We start from the raw sequence: 24,396 nt of genomic DNA on the forward strand, positions 1-24,396 counted from the left end.
TTAGGTCTCTACTGCCATCTATTGGAGTGAGGAGAAATGATCCAAAGACAATTGTCATCACGTCACCACAAGCCAACAACCAATGGAATGGAATCAACAAGTAGCATATCCAGTAAGAAATCCAGAATAGATTTTTTTTCTTTTTTCTTTTCTTTTTACAAATAACTTATCTGTTACAAAGACAGTTTTCCCAGCTAAAATCAAACACACTTTAGATATCCAAATTATTTTATTTTATTTTATTAATAAAACAAGTATGAACTGACTCTTCACACCGAGCTTTGCAGATAAAGCTGAAAACTGGGTTTCTTTGGGGGTTTTAGAGGGAAAAAAATATGACATAAGTGCTTAACAGAGACAACAAAGAATTTAGCTTCTACCTAATCGTTTTAACAATATACTAAGCTTTGGTAAAAAAAAAAAAAAAAAAAAAACTTGATTTGTGACTGCATAGATAATCAATACAAATGCCAATCTAAGGCATTAATGTAAGGCAACATGTAAAAAAACTTCACAAAGAATAATAAACTATTCCACAATTAAGGTAAAATCATTACAATGGTAAACTTTTAAACCATCCTCATCAAACAAAAGCTTCACAGGACAAATTAAACCAAATAAAAACAAGATACAAAGAGGACAGTCACCATTTTGTCACACTTTACTAGAAATGTAAAGATGGCACTGTCCTTGTCGTCTTTTTTTGGAGGATATATTCTAAACTTCTGGCCAGGAGGAGATATGGTAAGGCACATACCTATATAAATATCTGCTGATTTGAAACAGGAATACTTTAAAACATATTCATTCTGATCTTTGGAACACTAGAAAACCCTATTTAAACTGCATAGCAAAATACTCTGATTCTGAAAGCCCTCAGGAAACAGTTGCCTTCCACCAAGCTGTACATAGACAACACACCTTAATACAATTACCAAAGTCTTTTCTTCCATCCGATTTGAAAGCTTCTATTTTGATGCAAGTTTTAGGATGAACTAAAAATTCATGGGTCTCGTGACGCTGAGGTGTAAAAGTCCCCAAATATTAAACCTACATTCCAGTTGTCAGATAAGATGTCATTCTGCTTCTGAGCTTTTTTCACTAGTCCAAGAGCTCTGGCATCCTAGAAAACTCGTCCATCTTTAGATTTTGCTGCATCTGCAGATCGTACACAGGAAATTCTGCATTTACACAAGCGATGAACAACAGACTGAGTGAACGAAGCTTCAGGACTGCAGAGTTTTCATACAACTGCTCCCCTTTTTTACACGATACTTAAATTCTCACAGAAATCAAGTAAAGAGCTTAAAAGGGACACTGTGCTTATTGGTTTGAAAGAATGGAAACAAAACAAAGTTAATAAAGTCTATAAAGCTATACTTACAGGAAATACATGTGTTTCATAGAGTGAGGAAGAAGGCATTTTAAGGCACATTCAAAAATTATGTACAGTAAAAAGCTCAAGGGTATTTCCTCCCTCTATGTACTGTACACAAAAAACATGCAATTTATTTTCCGTTCTTTTTACTGTAGATTGAAGAGATTGATAAGGGACACTACAGGGGAGAACGAGAGGCAAGTTTTGGTGGCAGTAATAACACTGTGAGTTTCCCCCAGCCATCCTATAGAAACAGCAACCAAACAAATAGTCCACAAGTAGTCTGTTAGTTTTCCCTTCAGGTGTGAGGTGACAGCTGACCAAAGTTCCCATTCCTGATTAGGCCATCACAAATCAGCAAAGGCACGTTGGCACCCATGTTGGTTTTCGTGCGTGTGTGTGTGTGCCCTCACACTGCAGGACACCGATAATACTGTATAAGGAAGCAGCGAGGCATCCCCAGGGGTAAAGTCGCCCGTCGAGCGTTGAGCAGGGGGGTGACCCACGCATGCAGAGACTCCAAGGTGAGGTATCATCCAACTCTGCTGGCTAAGTAAAGTAACACAACCTGTAAACACTATCCAGTCAAGCCTTCAGCATTCTACAAACCTCGGAGGAGGGGGGGAGGAACAGGCCCAAAATGGAAAAAACTACAAACCCTGTCCATTCATTTTCTTACCACTAGCAAAAGAAAAACCTTTCAAATCTAGTTTCTTTGATTCTCATTGAAAAGTGGAGCGGGGTGTTGGTTATTGTCGGCGTCTTTGTGGCTCAGAAGTGCCGTGGGAACTCGCACTGTTCACAGCGGTTGAGGGCCGGGTGGTTGAGGAAGGTGCAGGCCGTGCAGCTCCACTGCGTCCCCTCGTCTTCCTCCTGGTCTGACTCTGGATAGAGGGAGGGAGGGAAAGAGAGAGAGAGGGATAGAAAGAGGCGTTAGTCACCCAACAGACTACAGAGATAAACACACAGACAGCTGCAGGCAATGAACATCAATCAATGTGGGCTCAGACTGTCAAGAGTGAATCAATGTGTCAATCAATGTGCTGGTTTGTTTTTCAGCAATAAAAATGGTATTTTGTCACTGCACCACTGATGGTTTGAATTGGCAGTTGGTAGTTGCTGAATCACTGTGGTTCTTTAACCCTCCAGGATGTGTCTTGCACAAGAAAATTATTAAAGGGGCAAACCGCAGTTGAAACAATAACAAACCGTTCCCCGCCCTTTTCAGTAAAAAGCAGAGGGATGGGCCTGGAGAAATACAACCACTCTCAAATTCATAGACAGAGCTATGGATGCAAGTACTGACCATTGATGATATTAAAATGATAGATTTAACCATGTTGAGACTATAGTGTTTGTTTACATGTACTTTGTTCACATTGGAGTAAAACAAGCTTATTCTTTGGGTTCTGATGGGGTACAACAGTTGAACTAAGCTCCTGAGGCATTTGTAAGTTATATTCTTCAATAATCAATGGGTATATATCATTAGTTTACAAGTCCAAAAATGGATGTAGCAACTGCATATTGCCCTTTTAATGCTAAGAAAGTATCCGAGTGCTAAGAGAATCCTGTCAAATTTTCAAATAACAGGAAAACCTTTCATCAACAAATGTGCTGAAGGGATGACTAGTGGTCAATGATGCTTTCTAAATATGAAATGGCAAAACGTTATGTAAAGGTAATCTGTTGTAAGATTGTTATGGTGTGCAGATTGGATGGACAGGACTGACCCAGTATGAAGGAGGAAAGGGGAGAGGTTGGACCACTGGGACAGACAGAGGGACAGACGGACAGAGCTACAGGTACCAACCCAGAGGGAGAGCAGCGGGAGGAGGAGGGGCAGAAGAGGGCTCCATGGTTAGCGTGGAGGTGACATTAAATATTCTTCTGTCTGTCCCCTGACCCTCTGGCTCTGACAGGTCCCAAGCACAGGATGGAGGGAAGGAATGAAGCAAGAGACAGAGGAGAGGAATGGCATGAAAACAAAGATGACATATGCAGAGGTGAAAACAACACCGCAAGTATGAATGAAAACACCAATGACGCCAGGTTTTACAGATACTTGAATGAAAACACTTAGGATGAAAGGTAACATATGTGATGAGAATGATCTAAACAATGCAGACTTTACCCAGATAGACAGAAATAACCCCTGATAGAAAACATCACAAGTACAGATCTCAAGCCCCATTATCAATATATATTCATTGATGACTAAGTAAAACACCAAGAAAGGAGAGAGGGAAAGTGGAAGCGGAAGAGGGTCAGGTTGTCCAGAGGCGACCATGCAACCTTTCCTAAACTTACCAACACGTAAAGTACCTTTGGGTTTGGGTGGGACAGGACCTAGGAATCCAATGTTGTCATAGAAGTTATGAATTGCACTGGGATTAAAGTGGGGTCCTGAGACAAACAGGACAGAGACATCATAAGCTAAACTGAAAGCATCAGTACGCATAGCACACGAACATACAGTTGAAGTCGGAAGTTTACATACATCTTAGCCAAATACATCACAATTCCTGACATTTAATCCTAGTAAAAAGTCCCTGTTTTAGGTCAGTTGGGATCACCACTTCATTTTAAGAATGTCAGAATAATAGTAGAGAGAATGATTTATTTCAGCTTTTATTTCTTTCATCACAGAAGTTTACATACACTCAATTAGTATTTGGTAGCATTGCCTTTACATTGTTTAACCTGGGTCAAATGTTTCAGGTAGCCTTCCACAAGCTTCCCACAATAAGTTGGGTGAATTTTGGCCCATTCCTCCTGACAGAACTGGTGTAACTGAGTCAGGTTGTAGGCCTCCTTGCTCGCACAAGCCTTTTCAGTTCTGCCCACACATTTTCTATTGGATTGAGGTCAGGGCTTTGTGATGGCCACTCCAATACCTTGACTTTGTTGTTCTTAAGCCATTTTGCCACAACTTTGGGAGTATGCTTGGGGTCATTGTCCATTTGGAAGGCCCATTTGCGACCAAGCTTTAACTTCCTGACTGATGTCTTGAGATGTTGCTTCAATATATCCACATAATCTTCCTTTATCATGATGCCATCTATTTTGTGAGGTACACCAGACCCTCCTGCAGCAAAGCACCCCCACAACATCATGCTGCCACCCCTGTGCTTCACGGTTGGGATGGTGTTCTTTGGTTTGCAAGCCTCACCCTTTTTCCTCCAAACATAACGATGGTCATTATGGCCAAACAGTTCTATTTTGGTTTCATCAGACCAGAGGATATTTCTCCAAAAAGTACGATCTTTGTCCCCATGTGCAGTTGCAAACCGTAGTCTGACTTTTTAATGGCGGTTTTGGAGCAGTGGCTTCTTCCTTGCTGAGCGGCCTTTCAGGTTATGTCGATATAGGACTCGTTTAACTGTGGATATAGAAACTTTTGTACCAGTTTCCTCCAGCATCTTCACAAGGTCCTTTGCTGTTGTTCTGGGATTGATTTGCACTTTTCGCACCAAAGTACATTCAGCTCTAGTAGACAGAACAAGTCTCCTTCCTGAGTGGTATGACGGCTGCGTTGTCCCATGGTGTTTTTATACTTGCGTACTATTGTTTGTACAGATGAACGTGGTACCTTCAGGCATTTGGAAATTGCTCCCAAGGACGAACCAGACTTGTGGAGGTCTACAATTGTTTTTCTGAGGTCTTGGCTAATTTCTTTTGATTTTCCCATGATGTCAAGCAAAGAGGCACTGAGTTTGAAGGTAGGCCTTGAAATACATCCACAGGTACACCGCCAATAACTCAAATGACGTCAATTAGCCTATCAGACGCTTCTAAAGCCATGACATCCTTTCTGGAATTTTCCAAGCTGTTTAAAGGCACAGTCAACTTAGTGTATGTAAACTTCTGACCCACTGAAATTGTGATACAGTGAATTATAAGTGAAATAATCTGTCTGTAAACAATTGTTAGAAAAATTACGTGTGTCATGCACAAAGTAGATGTCCTAACCAACTTGCCAAAACTATAGTTTGTTAACAAGAAATGTGTGGAGTGGTTGAAAAACGTGTTTTAATGACTCCAACCTAAGTGTATTTAAACTTCTGACTTCAACTGTACATGCAACAGTCACACATACAGCAGCAACTGTGTAGGAGTCACATACCAATAAAGCAAGAGACTGCAGTCTAACACACAAAGACAAATAAAGAACTCAGAAAACAAAGCCATGGCTCTTTACTTCTCCATTTAATTCTCCATTCACCTGTGTGACTGTGCTAGCTGGTGTATTAATCCTGTCAGCCATGGAGAGCGGCCAGGTGGGCTATAAATCCCTTGTTACCAACCAGCAACAGGATACAATTCAGGAAACAACTGGTAGTTAACATTACAATGGCAGCACCTTGACTGCGTGTGCCGAGGGGATGTGACCAGACCAGGCCTGGCAGAGGCAGACAGACCTACTACTGTACAGCTGTACTGAACACAAGTTATGCTTCCCCTCTCTGCTTCGCTCTGTTGTAGTCCACATTAGTTTCCCCTCTCTGACTCTCTCTCTCTCTCTCTCTACAGAGTTACCCATTATAACATACAGAAATATGACTAAACAATGAAATATGAGGACCGGGCTACACGAAGGAGCCGATCTTAAAGCAACAAAGACAGCACGTTAAAACACCATGAACACACTGGACGTACAGCACATGCATGCACACCACACACAGAGAGCTGGTGTCACGTTCATCCCAACACCGGCAAGCACGCTGACAAAGCACACCCCATGAAACCAACCGAGCCGCCTACCTCTTGTTTGAAGATCGATTTCTTTGGTTAAAAGGTCGATGTCAATCTGCAGTATCCTGTTTTTGCATCGTAACTGCTGCATTTCCTCAATCTGATAAGAGAGAAGGAAACAGGGTCATCTAAACCGCCATTTACAGGCAGGCAGCAGCACGGTATGCTGATGAGCCACCGTGGATGAGTAGAGAGACTGAGAGCCTCGGCACATGCTGTTCGGTACTGACTCACAACACAAGCCTGTCATAAGTCATCGGAGGTGCACGGAGCCAAGTGGGCTAACAGTGTCAGGAAGAGAGTTATCTCCAGGTCTCCCTGGCCTAGTGAATACACAGAAAACACAAGAGCTACTGAGTTCAACTCCAGGCTTTTAACCTTAACCTTCCACGTCCTCTTTTCGCTGGCCTGACTAACACACAGTGATAGTTGACACACAAAAAAAAGCTGATTCAACAGAACACTCCGAGCACCATTTGATTTGCGGTCTGATATAGTTCAATAAACCCACAGCTGCACGCTTAACTGTAAACCTGACATTGGGTGAAAAAATTCAAAGGGAGGGTGTTTTTTGTTGTTGAATTGCCCCAAAGAATAATTGTTTCCTTAGAAAATACATTAAATACACCATGCGACTCAGGAGCGTATTGTCGAGTCAAATTGCCAAAGACCTCTACTAAGACAGTTGAATACAGCTGCTGCACAAGGAAAGGAACATTGATGTTCTAGTCATTGTAGTATCTCTCTGTGGGAGAGTAGTGTGTGTAGTGGGAAAGCAGTGTCTGTGGGGACTTACCGAGGGGATTTGGGACTGGGAGTTGGATCGTTCTAGCCGTCTCCTAGTCAGGTCGTTCTCCATCTCGTTGACCTCCTCTTTTAGCTTCTCCAGCGTCCTCTTTTTTAACTCCAGCTCATGCCACAGCCGGTCCATACGGGCCTTCTGGTGAACCAACAGGGCTGCAAGATACATAGTACACATTAACACTGTGACATGGGGACAGACTGATGGCTTATCTCTGACTGCTGAAGTACATGCTTACAGTACAGGCTTATGGTGTGTTTGAAGAACCGCAAAAGCTAGATACATTTCCCTTTTGGAAATAACGCTACGTGCAGGGGGCTGAGTAAGAATCATACAGTAGCATAATCGTTCTTCATTTCATGGCCTATTTTAGAAAGGGCTTTTGGGGGAGTGAACAATGATCCCGGGGAAAAACTTGCTCAAAACGCTTCCTAAGAAGTGTTACATATAACGCATTCATAACATGCTTTGTCTTATAACGCATTCATAACATGCTATATGCTACGCGGGAATTAGCCGTCCCTGCTTTAATTCATTCATTCCCTACACAGAAAGACCAAAGTAAACAACAAACACAATACCCCCCACCATTCAGAAGTAGGCTTTGTGTTTTTCCAGGCAGCCCCCCCCCCCCCCCCCAGGCCAAACCAAGCTGGGAGCAGCTTTCGAGCCAGAGAGGAATGCATGTAGAGGGCTGCAGTGAAAGATAAGGAGCAGAAGGCACAGCCTCAGGGCCGGGGAGAGAGAGGAGAAGCCCCACAGTAGTCGCAGCAGCGAGTAAGCGTCTAGCAAAGGCCACAGGCACTGACTCGCACGTAATCCAGTCAAAAGTCCAAAAAAGGAAACGCTGCGCTCCAACACATTTGACTCACACTGCCGCAGTCCAAGGGCTCTCAGCGCAAACCCAGCATTATTGCAGCCGACTCATGCTCCAATCACACCCCTCCCTATGCGAGTCACCTTCAACAATTCATCTGCTCCCTCAAATCAGGCTGAGATGAAGCAGGGTTTTAAGGCCAAGAGGTTTTTAATGAGACAAACGTCTACACAATTTGGCTTTAAAAAATGCATTAGTGTCAATATTACGGAAATCAAAGTTAAAAGCAGGCATAAACGATATGCAATAGTCAAATTACTTTCTTGGCAGAATGCAGTGGAAAAGGCATTTACTTCTGGTGGACAAAAATGCATTCTATTCCTTACTGTCGTGAAGGAAAGTTATTCTCAAAAGTGGATGTTATGTCTCTTTGGGCACTTGACTTTTGTTGCACATGTGACTGAGGGATACCATAGTTCAACTTAACCAATTGCACAACTAACTGTATCCGGATGTGTGTTTGTGGGTGAGTGTCTATACTTCCTAGTGACAGATCGTGACTGTCGACAAAGCAAAGCAGCTAACGGCTGAGATTTTAGTAACCCTGATCCTGTCTTACCTTGTGTGTACGCAGCGTCGTCTGAACCCATGCTGAGTCTGCGTGGCTCGCTGGGCCTCTCCCTGTGTGCAGACAGCGGGTCTGAGAGATGATGGGGCTCCGGCTCCACAAAATGGTGGTCCGACGGGAGGCTGAGGAGGTTAGTGGCCTCAAAGGTTGGGGAAACAACGCCAGGGGACACTGCTGGGGGCTTGTTGGGGGACACTGTGATTTTGAAAGTGTACTTGGTGTTGGGCTGGGTGACCACCACCCTGGGCGAGGTGGCCGTGCCTGCCCCTCCCATAGACGCGCGGGACTTGGGTGGGTGGTGGTGGATGTAGGCGGGGCCCATGCTCACCTGGCCCCCCATATTCCGGGCCCCCTGCGACCCGTGCGGAGGAGGTTGAGCAGAGATGTAGACGGTTGGAGGATTTCTGCCTCCACCGTCATCGTTATTAGCAGTAATGTAAAACTTGGGCTGGGAGCGAGAGCCGGTTGGGACCATGACGGCCTCGTCAGAGGGGGTGGTAGTAGCAGCGGTGGGCGGGCTGGCAGAGATGTAAACAGTGGGCTGGCTGCGGCTTAGGCCCGGGCCTCCGATGGACAGGGGGGTAGTGGTGGGGCCAGGGGCTGCCCCGACAGAGGAGGAGGATGACGGGCAGGAGGAGGAGGTGGAGGAGTTGGAGCGGGGGCTGCTGCTAGTGCGCAGCGTGGTCGTGGTGGAGTTGCTCCTCTGAGGAGATTCAAGTTTGATCTCTATCTGGTTCTTGCGCGGTCCGGTGGAGATGTTCTGGATGTTGTACTGGCTAAAGGAGGACATGCCAGAGGGCATGACCGAGGACGAGGCACCGGAGGAGGAGGCCTGACCTCCAGAGAGGGCCTGGAGGATAGAGGAGGGGGCCTGTGGGTTGGTAGGGGAGCTGATGGGCATGTAGACATGGGAGGTCTGGTGGCCCTGTGACTGGTGCTGTGAGGTATGTGAGGAGCCGTGCTGGTGCTGCTGGGAGGAAGGGCCTGTCCGGGAGCCAGGCAGTGAGGTGGGATGGGAGATCTGATAGATCTGCTGCTGGGGCTGGGAGGTGGGGCTGTACTGGGCCCTGCCCGCCTGCTGCTGCTGGCTTTGCCGGGTCGTACCGCCATGCTGGGTCACATAAGGTCTGATGTAGATAGAGTTACCCTGTGGACTGCTCAGTCCGGACTGTGTATGGGGCCCACCGTGTATGTGCAAAGAGGTGGGGGTGTTGCGTCCCGTCTGGATGTTGGGGGCCAGGGTGACGGTGATGGGGTTGAAGCGGGGCATCTGCTGGCCATGATGGCCCATGGACTGCCCTTTGCCCCCCAGCTGGTAGAGTCCCAGGTGCTGGGGCGGCTGGGGCTTGCGCGTGGGCTCCATCACGGCAAACACATTGAGGCTGGAGGGTGCCTGCACGGGGGCTGACTGGGGCTCCTGCTGGAAGAAGTCACTGTTGGGGGTCTGTCCTGTCTGGAGGGGCCCGTCACTCAGGCTGTGGGACAGAGTCCTGCTGCCGTTCATCCTCAGGCCGTCCCGTCCCGGGGCCGCATGCACATTTTGAAACTGAGACTGCAGGCCCAGGTTCAGCTGGGTCATGTGATTGCGGAGCCTGATGAAGCTGGGGTCGTCGGTGTTGCTGAGGTTGCCTCCTTCGCTGTACAAGTACCCCGGGCTCACCTGAGACAGGTACTCACAACAGGCGTCCAAATTGTTGTCGTTCTGAGGAAAAGAGAAGCTTCAAAATCAGTCATTTGTGATATATCAGCTAAATATATTTTGTTGGGTAAAACCTATGGATTGGAAAGGAGGATACCCCAGACTCACCTGCAGAACACACTGGGACACAACACCCTCTGGAACTTCAGGGAACTTCTGGCGCAGGTCGTGCAAAACCCGAATGTCAATCTGGTGGCTTCCCTGGGCCATTCGTGTACTGCCAGGTCAGGACTGCTCTGCTCGCTCCGTTCAGCACACTGAGGACGCCTCAGTGGTGGCAGCACCTCAGCCACAACTTGAGCATCTTCTGGAAAACAGACGCTTAGGTTAGTACCCACAGTTGTAACTTAACACACACACACACATAGCAGTTTCTCGGTTTCCCTACTATTCTCATACACACCCTCTCTTGGTCTACACAGAGTAAAGAGACAGTGTGTACTGTACCGGTACCAGTCTGTGTTTTGAAAGGATGTTAATGACAAGGTAGGCCTATGCGTGACGCAGTGACAGGGAAGGAGGGAGCACACAGCAGCCTATTCAAACTTCATACTGGTGAAAAAACACCAGTCAGACATTTTGAGGTCGCCTGTTTCATCACGGTGGGGGAGCTTTCAAAACAATATTTCAGAAATCCTTTTTAAAATAGGAAAGGCATTCATTTCACAGCCCTTCCCCTCCCCAAAAGCCTCTTAATAAAAGAGCAGGAAACCACCTCGGACTATTGAGGAAGCAAAAGCCTTTCCAACCGATCTTAACGTCAACATGGTCTTATTAAGGACAGAGCAGAACCAAACAGTAGCTCCCAGTACTGTAACAATCTGCACATGATCGTCAGTTAAGTCAATGCTACAGAGGAGCTTTGAGGCATGCAAAAAACACCGCTTTACCTCTGACAGACAAGCGTCATTCACACTGAGCAACAAGGCCACATGGTGTGGATGATGCTGACCTTCTCAAGAGCACGGAAGTGAGGGTCTTTTGACCCTGGTGAATATTTAGCCTAGATATACAGAGCCGAGGAGAATAGTGGGTTTTCGTGAGAATAGCACGATGTAGCTTGGTGAATATCTTTCGCACATGCCCACAATCTGGAGCTATTTCTAACCGCACTCATTCAAAACTTCCTCTAGCGGGAGGCTCAGAATTTGCCAATTCAAAACATTGCGCTCTAGGCCCTGAAAAAACCTGCAGAGATTAATCCAGTGTGGGTGGAGGACGAGCATCCTGAATTCTCTCAAAGTTATAGGTCCCTTGATGGTAATCCAATCCATCAGATTGGACGTCGGGCCAAATGAAATCCAGAAGCGACTTTAAAAATATTAAACACAAAGTATGACCGTCTGATAAGAGGAGTGAGACGTTGCAGCTTTGAGGCACATTACTCCTGTTGTGCCAAGGAAATGACATAGCAAGTAGCAGTGCTGTCTTATCTGAGCTGGGAGCATGTGTAATGTCATAACTGAGGAGATGTCAATCTGGATGACAAAACATCTCACCAGAGCTGATGATAACAGTGGGAGGAGCTACAGGGCTACTGTCAGAAGAGGGAGCCAGCAGCAACAGGGCTCTGGAACAGCCTGAAACTGACTCAAACGAGACCGGCTGGGATAACATCTGAAAACTGGCAGGATATTGAATTGGATGATACAATGAAACAACTAGCCCGATCGTGACACACTATTGCAATGTGTCCTCACATGAGAGAAACGTGTAAATCATGTTTCAGAGAGTGAGACACAGAATAACAAAGGCTGGGTACATCATTTTCTTTCAGCCCAGGCACTCAAACTGTCAGTCAATGCCTTCTTTTGTCCTTTGCAATACAAGGAAATGGAAAGTTTTGCAATCATACCAACCAGACTGAAGAATTCATTTCAGTGCATCAAAATATGAGCAAAGGAGTAAGCAGCAAGGAGAGGCTCTCTGTAAATAAAAACTAGAGGAAAATAAGTTTGCCATATCACAGATTACATGTTTAGAGAAAACGTAACCGCCTCCAGCTAATAAGGTCTATGGAAAACAAGGCTTTGTTGTTTCAATCACCGAGCCAAAGCTGGGGCTCCTCAACACTACTAACACAAATCTGCCTAGTGTGATTTAGAAACAGGAGCATAGGTCAGCCCAAAGGGCATAGTGGTGAACTCTTATGATCCACCATTCAGGCTCCTCTCGTAGGCTGGGCTGCAGGACTAGTCTGTCTGTGGGAAAGGAAATTCACTACTTGGCAACTGACCCAGCTACAGGTCAACATTGTGGTTAGAGTTTTTTTCCAGCCTTCAAAAAACAAAAAAAGGTCCACACTTCCTTATTGCACATAATACAGCTCAAAAAGAAAAGGCCCTGGTTTGGCTCAGCCTCACAGCCACTCCTGGGCCGGCGGAGGGAGGGTGCAAGGGGGGGGGGGTCATAGGTCCTGAGAGGAGAACTGTGGAACCAGGGAGATAAATAAACAAAGCTCCCATTGCGGAGCTGTTATTCCCAGTGCCAGAGCACTGACCCGCAGCTCCAGGCTAATTTCTGGAGGTAACAGCCCCTGCCACGCTCTTGTCAATGGACTCATTCACTCAGTAGGAGTGGGTGCACCATAAAAATGTCTGCTTCAATTAGAGAAAAAATGTAATGGGTATTAACGATCAATGCACTTAAGTGGAGAGATTGTAACTGGACACAGTGCTGTTGCTGCATTCCTGACATTAAAAAGCCAAGTCAACTAAAATGTATTCTAAACAAACAAGTTATAGCCTACTTCGTCTATGTCGTTTTATGTTCATATGGAGATGATGAATGCAACTTCGTTACAACCTGCGGTGTGTTACTTTCCTGATCTGGTGTGTAGCTGCAGTAGGTAGAGTTCACAGCTTCTATAAATGAGAACCTGGAGGGTTGTAGGTCCAAGGTAACCCTATTTGTGGGGATCAGATATCATGATATATGGCCAGCACATTTTACTCTGATTGATAGAAAATAGAGGCCCACTACACAGCCAGCCAGCCTTTCCCTCCATCAGTGCCCCGTGCCTAACACACCTTTCAACACGGCCAGTCCCCTGGGTTAAACCAGCTGGTACATCTTCTGGTTTATGCCATCGATACGCCAAGGCCATTACCACGGTGAAAAACCCTATAAATCCCAGTCTTCAATCAGAGCAGTCCTCTGCAGCGTCAGGCAGCAACACGGATTGGATGTCTAACTACCTCGCAGTCCAGCGAAATTTAAACAAATAAAGGGACTAATTGGCAGTGGACGCTCTGAGGCCTGCTGGCAGGCGCCCCAGTACTCCAGTGTGGCCACGTGGTACACACACACACACACACACACACACACACACACACACACACACACACACACACACACACACACACACACACACACACACACACACACACACACACACACACACACACACACACACACACAAACACGCACGCTACCGTGCAAACACACATCTGCTGTGGGTCAAGGTACGACGACCGAATCATTCACTTCAATATTTGGGGCCAATTGTGAACAAAAGAGTGTTGTCAAATCCTCAAAATCAGTGCTACACCTGAGAGCTTCAAGGCCTCATTCAACAACCCAACATTTCTAACTATTCAAGGAATATTTGAACATTGGAGTACAAGAAATCCTATTCAAAATACACTGAGTGTACAAAACATCAGGAACTCTTTCCATGACATAGACTGACCAGGTGAATCCAGGTGAAACCTTTGATCCCTTATTGATGTCCCCTGTTAAATCCACTTCAGTGTACTGTAGATGAAGGGGAGGAGACAGGTTAAAGAAGGATTTTCAAGCCTTGAGACAATTGAGACATGGATTGTGTATGTGTGCCATTCAGAGAAGGTGCACGACAAATTATTTAAGTCCCTTTAAACTGGGTATAGTAGGTACCAGGCACACTGGTTTGAGTGTGTGTCAAGAACTGCAAAGCTTCTGGGTTTTTCACACTCAACAGTTTCCTGTGTGTATCAAGAATGGTCCACCACCGAAAGGACATCCAGCCAACTTGAGACAACTGTGGGAAGCATTGGAGTCAACATGGGCCAGCATCCCTGTGGAATGCTTGACACCTTGTAGAGTCCATGCCCCAACTATTTGAGGCTGTTCTGAGGGGAAAAGGGGATGCAACTCAATATTAGGAAGGTGTTCCTAATGTTTTGTACACTCAGTGTATATAAGTCAATTTAAGCACCAGCTCATCTGAGAAATATTAGTTCATGTTTAAAATATTTACAAATGAGTCGAATTTTGATGCACTGTGGTTCAGACCACCGTCAACAGCTGGTGTACCTCAGATTAGAGCCAGGATGGAAACAGCTGGTCTTAAAGGGTAGGTAGGAAGCATGAGATTTACTCACCAAGGTAACAACACAGTGTGGTCAAAGACTTAGTAACTTAGTTGTTGTCACGATCTGGTTACCTATAACTACAAACATATTTATTAACTTATTTACGGATATCTTCTAAACTACCCACAATTAGTGTCGTCACGATACCAGAATTTTGACTTTGATACCAAGTTTAGTGTAACGATACTCTATACCATCGTGATACTCGATACCAAAACGATACCACAAAAATAAAAATAAAAGACATATTACCCGAAGTCACAGAATGGCACTTAATCCAGACAGATAAACTCTCGCTACTGCTCTGTTCACCTGTTGGAGCATCTTTTGAGTTCAATATCATTACATTAGAACATGTGTAAGTCCATTTTTTGGAGACAGCCATGTGTGCATTCATTAATAAATTATACAATGATACAATAAATTTGACTTCGTTTTTACCAATCTAACTACAAAACTACATAAATGGTAATAATTTATTTGAATCGTAAATCTCTATTGATAAACTTGGTAAATCAAGATGTAGCTTAGGTCTATTCCCAATTACTCACTAAGAATATGTGCATGCATTGAGTTATTGAGCTTGTTTTATCTGATTTCATGGGGCTACAGATGACAAACAATGTTTTCCATTTAGGACTTATTTGATTGGAAACTGCTAGGAGAACATATTATTTTATTGTACTGATCAACAATATTTGCATAGACGAAGCAATCTTTTATTTTATAAAAGTATGCGCTGTCTCTCAGGCTGTGGAATCTGACTTCGTGGCTATGGAATCTAGTGGAAACCAAACGGAAGGCGAGGGAGACGAGGAAGTGAATGAGCTTTGGTGGCGAGGGAGACTAAATTAATTAATCACGTTTTTTGGTGACAATCAGCTTCGAAATCAGTATATTTTGTGTTATGGTTAGCATATTATCACAAACAAAGTACTAGGGTAGTGAATTCAGCCGTAAGCTAGCAAGGAAAGTTAGCCTAGAATTAATACTGGAAGCTACCGGTGTCGTCTTGCATTGTAAAAGCGTTCTAGCCTTTATGGACATTGTTTCAACATTTCTGCATGCTGTGTCGCATTATTCAAGTCTGTTAACATCTGTGCAGCATGAGTGGGGAGCTAACAGCAGCCCAGACAGCTCTACCAATGAATGAGTAATGGAGCAGGCCCTTTCTTAGCTTTGTAGAGGCTGCGTCAATACAGACTGGATCCTCTCAATCACAAGATACATTTGACAGGAGTACTGAACATAACAACAATTCTAGTACCTAATGTTTTGTACACTCAGTGTATATAAGTCCATTTAAGCAGCAGATCATCTGAGAAATATTAGTTAATCTTTAAAATATTTACAAATGAGTCCCATTTAGTTGTACTGTGGTTCAGACCACCTTCAACAGCTGGTGTACCTCAGATTACAGCCAGGATGGAAACAGCTCATCTTAAAGGGTCGTTTTTATTCATCAGCTTTTACTCATGCAGTGCTAACGTAATGTTAGCATGTTGGTAGGGCTACCGTTAACAGGCTAGTTGGCTAGAAACCTTGCAAGCTGATTTGTAACAGTAAATTCATAAAGTATTTGCTTGTAAATTGGCTGAAAATGTAATTGAAACCAGTAGTCATGAGTGGAAACGAGGTTATACAGGTTATATATTTGAGGTTATACATTTAAAGTTATTTCTGTAGGAGTTAACATTATAGAGAATAGGCTGGCTTGCCGGGTCCTCCATATTACGTCACACCCCCACAAAAATATTTTCCGGCATGACTTCAGACATGACATGAGGTGTAACTTTGCATTGGGACTTGATGCGCATACTAATGCCAATCCATAAGTTACATGTGGTTACGTTTATGCTACCTACCCTTTAAAGCTTGGTGTACCTCAGATTACATCCATGATGGCAACAAGCTGAAGCCAGGTACACCGAGGGGACTAACTCGCCCTCTCTCTAACACACACATGTTCATATTCACCCACCCACGCACACATGCTCACACACACGCACACACACACACACACACACTTCGTCTTCTGGAAGCATGGAACTTGACCCATTCTTTAACATAGATATTGTTTTGATTCAACAACACTGTGAGGAACTTTCACCTTCACGAAAGAATTTTGAAAGCTTAAGCCTGAATGGAAACTTCATTGGGGTGCCTGGTCTTAACAGAGAAGTATTTATACAGCAAAGACGTCGCAGAGCCTCCCCTCTCGAAAATAAAAGTGGTTTACCACTACATTAATGTCATATTGTTAAACAGAATGAACATCTAGACTTTAAGAGAGAACACGCTGCACTGAATGTTGATGTGCCGATTATCTGGCGTTCGTTTCGGCTTGCTGACTGCGTGGTGTGTTTTTGGGACCACCTGCAGATAGCGTCTGACTGATGACATTTGCTGTAGAAACGGTTTACCTGTCGGGACAAAAAAATGATACTTTTGAGTCAATCAGAGAGCACAAGTGGGGAGCGTAAAGGACGGCCAACAAGAAGAAAAAGAGGCTACTTTCCCCGGTGACATCCACCCCCTTGCAGCTTGCTAAATGAGCCAGTCACACTTCATATGCAATGTAGGCAATGGGGTGGTAGCTAGCTAAGTGCACAATGCACACAACACTAAATAATTCATCCAAGCTAGCTAACTGGCCACTGTAGCTCCAGGTAACTGCCAAAATAATGGAAACACTTGAATAAATGAGGGATACAAAGTATATTGAAAGCAGGTGCTTCCACATGTGTGGTTCCTGAGCTAATTAAGCAAATAACATCATGCTTAGGGTCATGTATAAAAATGCTGGGCATGCCATTATTTTGGCTACGATCATGGCTTATGCCCCCATAGGATGACAATGCCCCCATCCACAGGGCACGAGTAGTCACTGAATGGTTTGATGAGAATGAAAACATAGGTAAACCATATACCATGATCGTTTCAGTCACCAGATCTCAAACACTTATGGGAGATTCTGGAGTGGCATCTGAGACAGCCTTTTCCACCACCATCAACAAAACACCAAATTATGGAATTTCTCGTGGAAGACTGGTGCTGCATCCCTCCGAAGGTGCATTGAAGCTGTTCTGGCTCATGGTGGCCCAACGCCCTAAGACATTTTATGTTTGTGTTTCCTTTATTTTAGCAGTTACTTGTAGTATTGACATTATAATTAAATCACAATGGATTAGTTTACATGAAGTAGCTGCCTGTGTTAACTGCCAAGAGTTACTGCAGTGTCTTTGGCTAGATAGCTATGATGTGCTAGCTAGCGAATTACATGCTAACCGTTTAGCTAGCAAAAAATGTGGCTATGGGCTGGCATTGGCAGTATGGGATTATGTAGAGGGAATTAAATTGTTTCTTTGTCATCTTGCTAATAAGTTATCTAGCTGTGGCTATCTGGCTAGAATCAACAAGGGCTTTCTACAACGATAGCAACATTAGCGCAGCAAGCTAGTTAGCTAACATTGGCTACCTACAAAGCAACACATACAGGGAAACTAAGCTTAAGAATGCAACGCTACTGCCACCTTCTGGTTTGGAGCATTTTAACAAGACTGTCGGCTTCAAGGTCTGTGCTATGTGAACACAAACTGATTGACTGCCAACCCTCTGTTCGGAGGTGCTAAGTACTCTCCTCAAGAAAATGTTTGGCAATCCTACCTGTGTGTCTCAGCCCTAATAGAAAGTACGATCACACGACTACATTTTTAACATGAAAACTAAAACCAGACTGTCTCATATAGAATTTGTATCTAGAATCTCTTGCCAAACTAATATATATCTATACAACAGTATGATTCTGCAGGTTTTTTCATCTATGTATATTGTCACTTTAAATGTAAGTGTTTTTTAGCACACATGCACAGTGCACAAATGCATATCGTTTTAAATCTCTGTCATTACGGATAAAAACCAATCTACTGTATAACCCAACAAATTGATTAACAACATGTAGACTAGACCTACATGTAGGCTACATGTTCCCATTTCACATACACACGAGTAACTGAAGAGCTTTTGTTCCAAGCAAGGTCTTCAAAACAGAAACATACCATACTCAACCGTGCCATGAAGCTGGGGCCTCACGCTGCACATAGAACTGTTGGATCAGCTCCGCTTGGCACTTCCGTTGGAAGACAGGCTGATCTTTTAGTTGCCCACAAACAGGGGTAGACGGTACTGAATAAAGAAATTATTCAGCACCACAGCCTGCAGCTGGTGGTTGATTGGAAGCAGGCAAGGGCACCAGCTCCCCAGGTCGACCAACCCCTCCCTCTCTGGGCAACGTGGGAAACTGTGAGGTCTCACAAATACAGATGAACCTGAACCTCCATTACACTTCTGGTCTTAGTGAGCATTCAAAGGAGTTGTCAATTTTCACTGTTTGTTTTCCTCTATAAACAATGTAAATAACACGGAAAATCTGCCTGGCAGGTTGTGTCTTTCCTGACCGTATAAGGAATTAGCAGTAGGGGAAGGGGGGATTTAAAAGCGGTAAGTGGGTGAAGCTCTCTTCCAGGCGCTTGCTGCAGCTTGCTTTTCAGTGTGTGTGTGTGTGTGTCTCTTACACAACAGGCTCAATCACTGGTTCACTCCCTCCACCTCCTCCCTCCCCTTACTCTGCTCCTCCCCCACCTCTTTAACACAACATTTCTGTGTGCAACAAAATGCTGAGTTCACCTAGCAGCCACTTGGAAGTGGAAATACTGTTGCATTCCATCAATGAGTATGACAACTGGGTTTACCTGCAGTTATCTGGATACAAGGGATAACTGGGTTGTGGGCAGGGTAATCTTTATTTATGTTTGATTTTTTTATTTAGCCTTTATTTAACTAGGCAAGTCAGTTAAGAACAAATTCTTATTTACAATGACAGCCTCCCAAAAAGCAAAAGGTATCCTGTGGGGAAGGGGGCTTGTATTAAAAAGAAAAATATAGGACAAAACACACATCACGACGAGAGACACCACAACACCACATAAGGAGAGACCTAAGACAACCACATAGCATGGCAGCAACACATGACAACACAGCATGGTAACAACACCACATGACAACAACATAGTAGCAACACAACATGGCAGCAGCACAACATGGTAGCAGCACAAAACATGGTAAAAAAACATTATTGGGCACAGACAACAGCACAAAGCCAAGAAGGTAGAGACGATACTACATCACTCGAAGCAGCCACAACCCAGACTATTTGCATTGCCCCCCCACCCCCTCTCCCCCTCTTTTACACCGCTGCTACTCTCTGCTGTTATCATCTATGCATAGTCACTTTAATAACTCTACCTACATGTACATATTACCTCAACTAACTGGTGCCCCCGCACATTGACTCTGTACCGGTACCCCCCTGTATATAGTCTCGCTATTGTTATTTTACTGCAGCTCTTTAATTACTTGATACTTTTATTTCTTATTCTTATCCGTATTTTTTAAAACTGCATTGTTGGTTAGGGGCTTGTAAGTAAGCATTTCACTGCTACACCTGTTGTATTCGGCGCATGTGACAAATAAAATTTGATTTGATTTGACTATCAGTAAGAGTGTCCATGATTGAGTCTTTGAATGATAAAACTGTCCAGTTTGAGTGTTTTTTGCAGCTCGTTCCAGTCACTAGCTGCAGCAAACTGAAAAGAGGAGCGACCCAGGGATGTGTGTGCTTTGGGGACCTTTAACAGAATGTGACTGGCAGAACGGGTGTTGCATGTGGAGGATGAGGGCTGCAGTAGGTATCTCAGATAGGGGGGAGTGAGGCCTAAGAGGGTTTTAGAAATAAACATAAACCAGTGGGTCTTGCGACGGGTATACAGAGATGACCAGTTTACAGAGGAGTATAGAGTGCAGTGATGTGTCCTATAAGGAGCATTGGTGGCAAATCTGATGGCTGAATGGTAAAGAATGGCTGGGGGCGCTATTTTCACGTTCGGATGAAAAGCGTGCCCGGAGTAAACTTCCTGCTACTCAGGCCCAGAAGCTAAGATATGCATATTATTGGTAGATTTGGATAGAAAACACTCTGACGTTTCTAAAACTGTTTGAATGATGTCTGTGAGTATAACAGAACTCATATGGCAGGCAAAAACCTGAGAAAAAATCCAACCAGGAAGTGGGAAATCTGAGGTTTGTAGGTTTTCAAGTCTTTGCCTATCCAAGATACAGTGTAAATTTGGTCCGATTGCACTTCCTACGGCTTTCACTAGATGTCAACAGTCTTTAGAACCTTGTTTCAGGCTTCTACTGTGAAGGGGGAGAGAATAAGAGCTGTTTGACTAAGGGGTCTGGCAGAATGCCATGAGCTAAGTCAGGCTCGCGGCCGTGAGAGTGAGCCCTGTTCCTTTTAATTTCTAAAGACAAATGAAACATTATTAAAGATTTATGATAAAAACATCCTAAAGATTGATTCTATACATTGTTTGACATGTTTCTACGAATGTTAATAGAACTTTTTTGACTTTTCGTCTGGACCTAGTGCTCGCGCCTTGTGAATTTGGATTTGTGAACTAAACGCGCAAACAAAAAGGAGGTATTTGGACATAAATGATGGACTTTATCGAACAAAACAAACATTTATTGTGGAACTGGGATTCCTGGGAGTGCATTCCGATGAAGATCATCAAAGGAAAGTGAATATTTATAATGCTATTTCTGACTTCTGTTGACTCCACAACATGGCGGGTATCTGTATGGCTTGTTTTGGTCTCTGAGCGCTGTACTCAGATTATTCCATGGTGTGCTTTCGCTGTAAAGCTTTTTTGAAATCTGACACAGCGGTTGCATTAAGGAGAAGTATATCTTTAAGGGCAGAGAAACCTTGTTGGACACTATGAAAACTTTGTTGTAGATCGTTTAACACAAAATCCGGGGAGGGACCAGCTGAGTATAAGACTGTAACATCTGCATATAAATGGATGAGAGAGCTTTCTACTGCCTAAGCTATGTTGTTGTTGTAAATTGAGAAGAGCGTGGGGCCTAGGATTGAGCTTTGGGGTACTCCCTTGGTGACAGGCAGTGGCTGAGATGGCAGTGGCTGAGACAGCAGATGTTCTGACTTTATACACTGCACTCTTTGAGAGAGGTAAAGTAGCAAATCAGGCCAAAGGCCCCTCAGAGACACCAATACTCCTTAGCCGGCACACAAGAATGGAAAGGTCTACCGTATCAAAAGCTTTGGCCAAGTCAATAAAAATAGCAGCACAACATTGCTTAGAATCAAGAGCAATAGTGACATCATGTAGGACCTCTAAGGTTGCAGTGACACATCCATAACCTGAGCGGAAACCAGACTGCATACCAGAGAGAATACTATAGACATCAAGAAAGCCAGTCAGTTGATTATTGACAAGTTTTTCCAACATTTTGATAAACAGGGCAAAATAGAAATGGGCTTATAACAGTTAGGATCAGCTTGATCACCCCCTTTAAATAAAGGACACACCATGGCTGCCTTCCAAGCAATGGGAACCTCCCCAGAGAGGAGAGACAGGTTAAAAAGGTCAGAGATAGGCTTTGCGATGATAGGGGCTGCAACCTTAAAGAAGAAAGGATCTAAACCATCTGAACCAGATGTTTTTTTGGGGGTCAAGTTTAAGGAGCTCCTTGAGCACCTCAGACTTAGTGACTGCATGCATTTAACATTGTATAAGCTACAATCTTGATCCCTATGGACAATAAACCCAACAATACTATATCAGAGCATAATAATGTTAAGACATATCATGACAAGACGTTGTTGGAAAACTAGAAACAGGTCTTAACTAGATATTTGTGTCCTCTCTTTGCTCAGCCCATTAGGCAGGGCTCCAGACTGCGACCATTTAGTTAGCTTCTTCCAAAATCAAGCTTCGATTGGTAACAGCAGAGAATCCCCTCCTGGATCAAAAGCCTTGCTGTCAAATATTTGTTTTGTGCATGCAGTAATGACCTGGCCTCCACAATCACCCAACCTCAAACCAATTGAGATGGTTTGGGATGAGTTGGACCGCAGAGTGAAGGAAAAGCAGCCAAGTGCTCAGCTTATGTGGGAACTCCTTCAAGAATTCCAGTTGAAGCTGGTTGAGAGAATGCCAAGATTGTGCAAAGCTGTCATCAAGGCAAAGGGTGGCTACTTTGAAGAATCTCAAATATAAAATATATTTTGATTTGTTTAACACTTTTTTGGTTACTACATGATTCCATATGTGTTATTTCATAGTTTTGATGTCTTCACTATTATTCTACAATGTAGAAAATAGTAAAGATAAAGAAAAATCCTGAAATTAGTAGGTGTGTCCAAACTTTTGACGGGTACTGTAAATACAATAGCCTAATTGTCAACCCAAAATGCATGACAATCACTGGATTAGGTTGCACATACAAATATTTTTCATCACAACATGAAATTACTTACTTCTTGAATACCATCTCAGTAGTTTATTACCCTTTTTAATAAAGCACTGTGAATGACTTTATAAGATGATCAAAACATTTGGTGCGACCAAATCATGTTTTGGTGCCACCAACTGAAAATCTTAGTGGCACCAGTGCCACCAGGGGAAATTGTTAGTCTGGGGCCCTGACATGAGCTGATTGTAGATGTGCAGGTCAGGGGTTCAACCTACAGCTGGGCGTGATTATGTCGGTCTACAGGCACAGTTTATGCAATAACAATAGGTCCCCCGGCCTGGCCTGTGGCGCTAATCTCACTGCTCAACCAAGCCAGGCTGGGAGAAACAGTTTGGTTCAGGTCAAATGGAGACAACCTAGATGAGTATAACCTAGACGGCTCTGATTACTTCATGACTTTAGGCTTGTATTGCTACTCTCTTGCAGGCCTTGTGGTCAATAAACCACTGATGAACATGCTGGGTATTTCTTGCGGCATAGGCCTAAATAAAACCAATAGGAAGAAAACTCAGTAAAATGGGCTCAGTAAAATGAAGCAAGCATCTATCAAACACTATTACAACAGTAGAGGATTCAACTCATTCAGCCAAACCCAGTCTTTTAGTTTTCATCAGACACTTCTCTTGGCCTACAAGTGATGAATCTCAAGTCAACATACTAGCACCTTCACTGGATTCTACCCACACACTCAGACATACTTACATTTACACTCCAACATACACACACACATGAATATTGACGGCACACACACACACCTTCACACTCTCCACATACGCTGCTGATACTCTGTTAATTATCTATCCTGATTGCCTAGTCATTGTAGATATTACCTCAACTACCTCGTACCCCTGCACACTGACTTAGTGGTATATAGCCTCGTTTCTGTTATTTATTATGTTACTATTTTTATTTGGTTATTTTATTTACTTTTTAACTCTCCATTATTGGGTAAGGGCTCGTATGTAAGCGTTTCACGGGTAAGTATACACCTGTTGTATTCGGCTCATGTGACAAATAAAATTGTATTTGATATGCAAACAGATGAAAAATCAACTATCGATAATTAGAGAAAGAGCACCCCTAGATAGCTATTATATCTACCTAGTAAAATATGTAAATGTATTTCAGAGTAAATAAATAAACTCAAGTAAATCTAAGAATGCAGGACACATCTGGTCTACATTTATGGATTTACTGACAGAAAAATGAAATTAACATTTAACACAACCGGCGTAATTTCCAATTATCTTTGCCACAGAGGTCGTAAATAAGGCATTGCTCTGCATCATCGGGTGGTTTCGACTCTGCATGAGTACTGTGGCTGTGGCAAGGAACCCGAGAGGTGAAAATGTTCTGCATTACTTCTGAATTAAAGAGAACACTGCGCATTCTGGATTTACATGCCCACCAATCAGGGCAAGGCACAATCACTAATACGCTGACTGGTGTAAGCAATTTTCATGGATGTTTTTTCAGCCAACAGCCATAGAAATCCCAAGACATGGAAAAAATACCTAGACTAAATCTAGGCTACTTGCCCTTCAGAAAATACAACATTCATC

General features: G+C 43.8%; 1 protein-coding gene across 11 annotated transcripts in view; it reads right to left on the reverse strand.

Annotated features, from left to right (window-relative positions):
• Nucleotides 1–210: 210 nt before the first annotated feature.
• The window catches only part of LOC139583040 (TGF-beta-activated kinase 1 and MAP3K7-binding protein 2-like), a 73,060-nt gene continuing 48,874 nt past the window's right edge, over nt 211–24,396 (reverse strand). Inside the window, exons 1-8 of one of the 11 annotated variants that reach the window (XM_071413720.1) lie at nt 18,493–18,965; nt 10,188–10,386; nt 8,372–10,082; nt 6,930–7,090; nt 6,143–6,233; nt 3,689–3,784; nt 3,192–3,293; nt 211–2,262 (exon numbers count right to left, since the gene is read on the reverse strand). In XM_071413720.1, coding sequence (XP_071269821.1) covers nt 2,150–2,262; nt 3,192–3,293; nt 3,689–3,784; nt 6,143–6,233; nt 6,930–7,090; nt 8,372–10,082; nt 10,188–10,289 — 2,376 coding nt within the window. In that variant the 5' untranslated portion in view covers nt 10,290–10,386; nt 18,493–18,965 and the 3' untranslated portion in view covers nt 211–2,149. Of the gene's footprint in view, nt 2,263–3,191; nt 3,294–3,688; nt 3,785–6,142; nt 6,234–6,929; nt 7,091–8,371; nt 10,083–10,187; nt 10,387–18,492; nt 18,966–24,396 lie in introns of those variants that run through there. The other 10 variants (XM_071413719.1, XM_071413724.1, XM_071413722.1 and 7 more) reach the window with 10 other exon arrangements.

Source organism: Salvelinus alpinus, chromosome 8 (assembly GCF_045679555.1).
Source record: "Salvelinus alpinus chromosome 8, SLU_Salpinus.1, whole genome shotgun sequence".
NCBI classification, from domain to species: domain Eukaryota; kingdom Metazoa; phylum Chordata; class Actinopteri; order Salmoniformes; family Salmonidae; genus Salvelinus; species Salvelinus alpinus.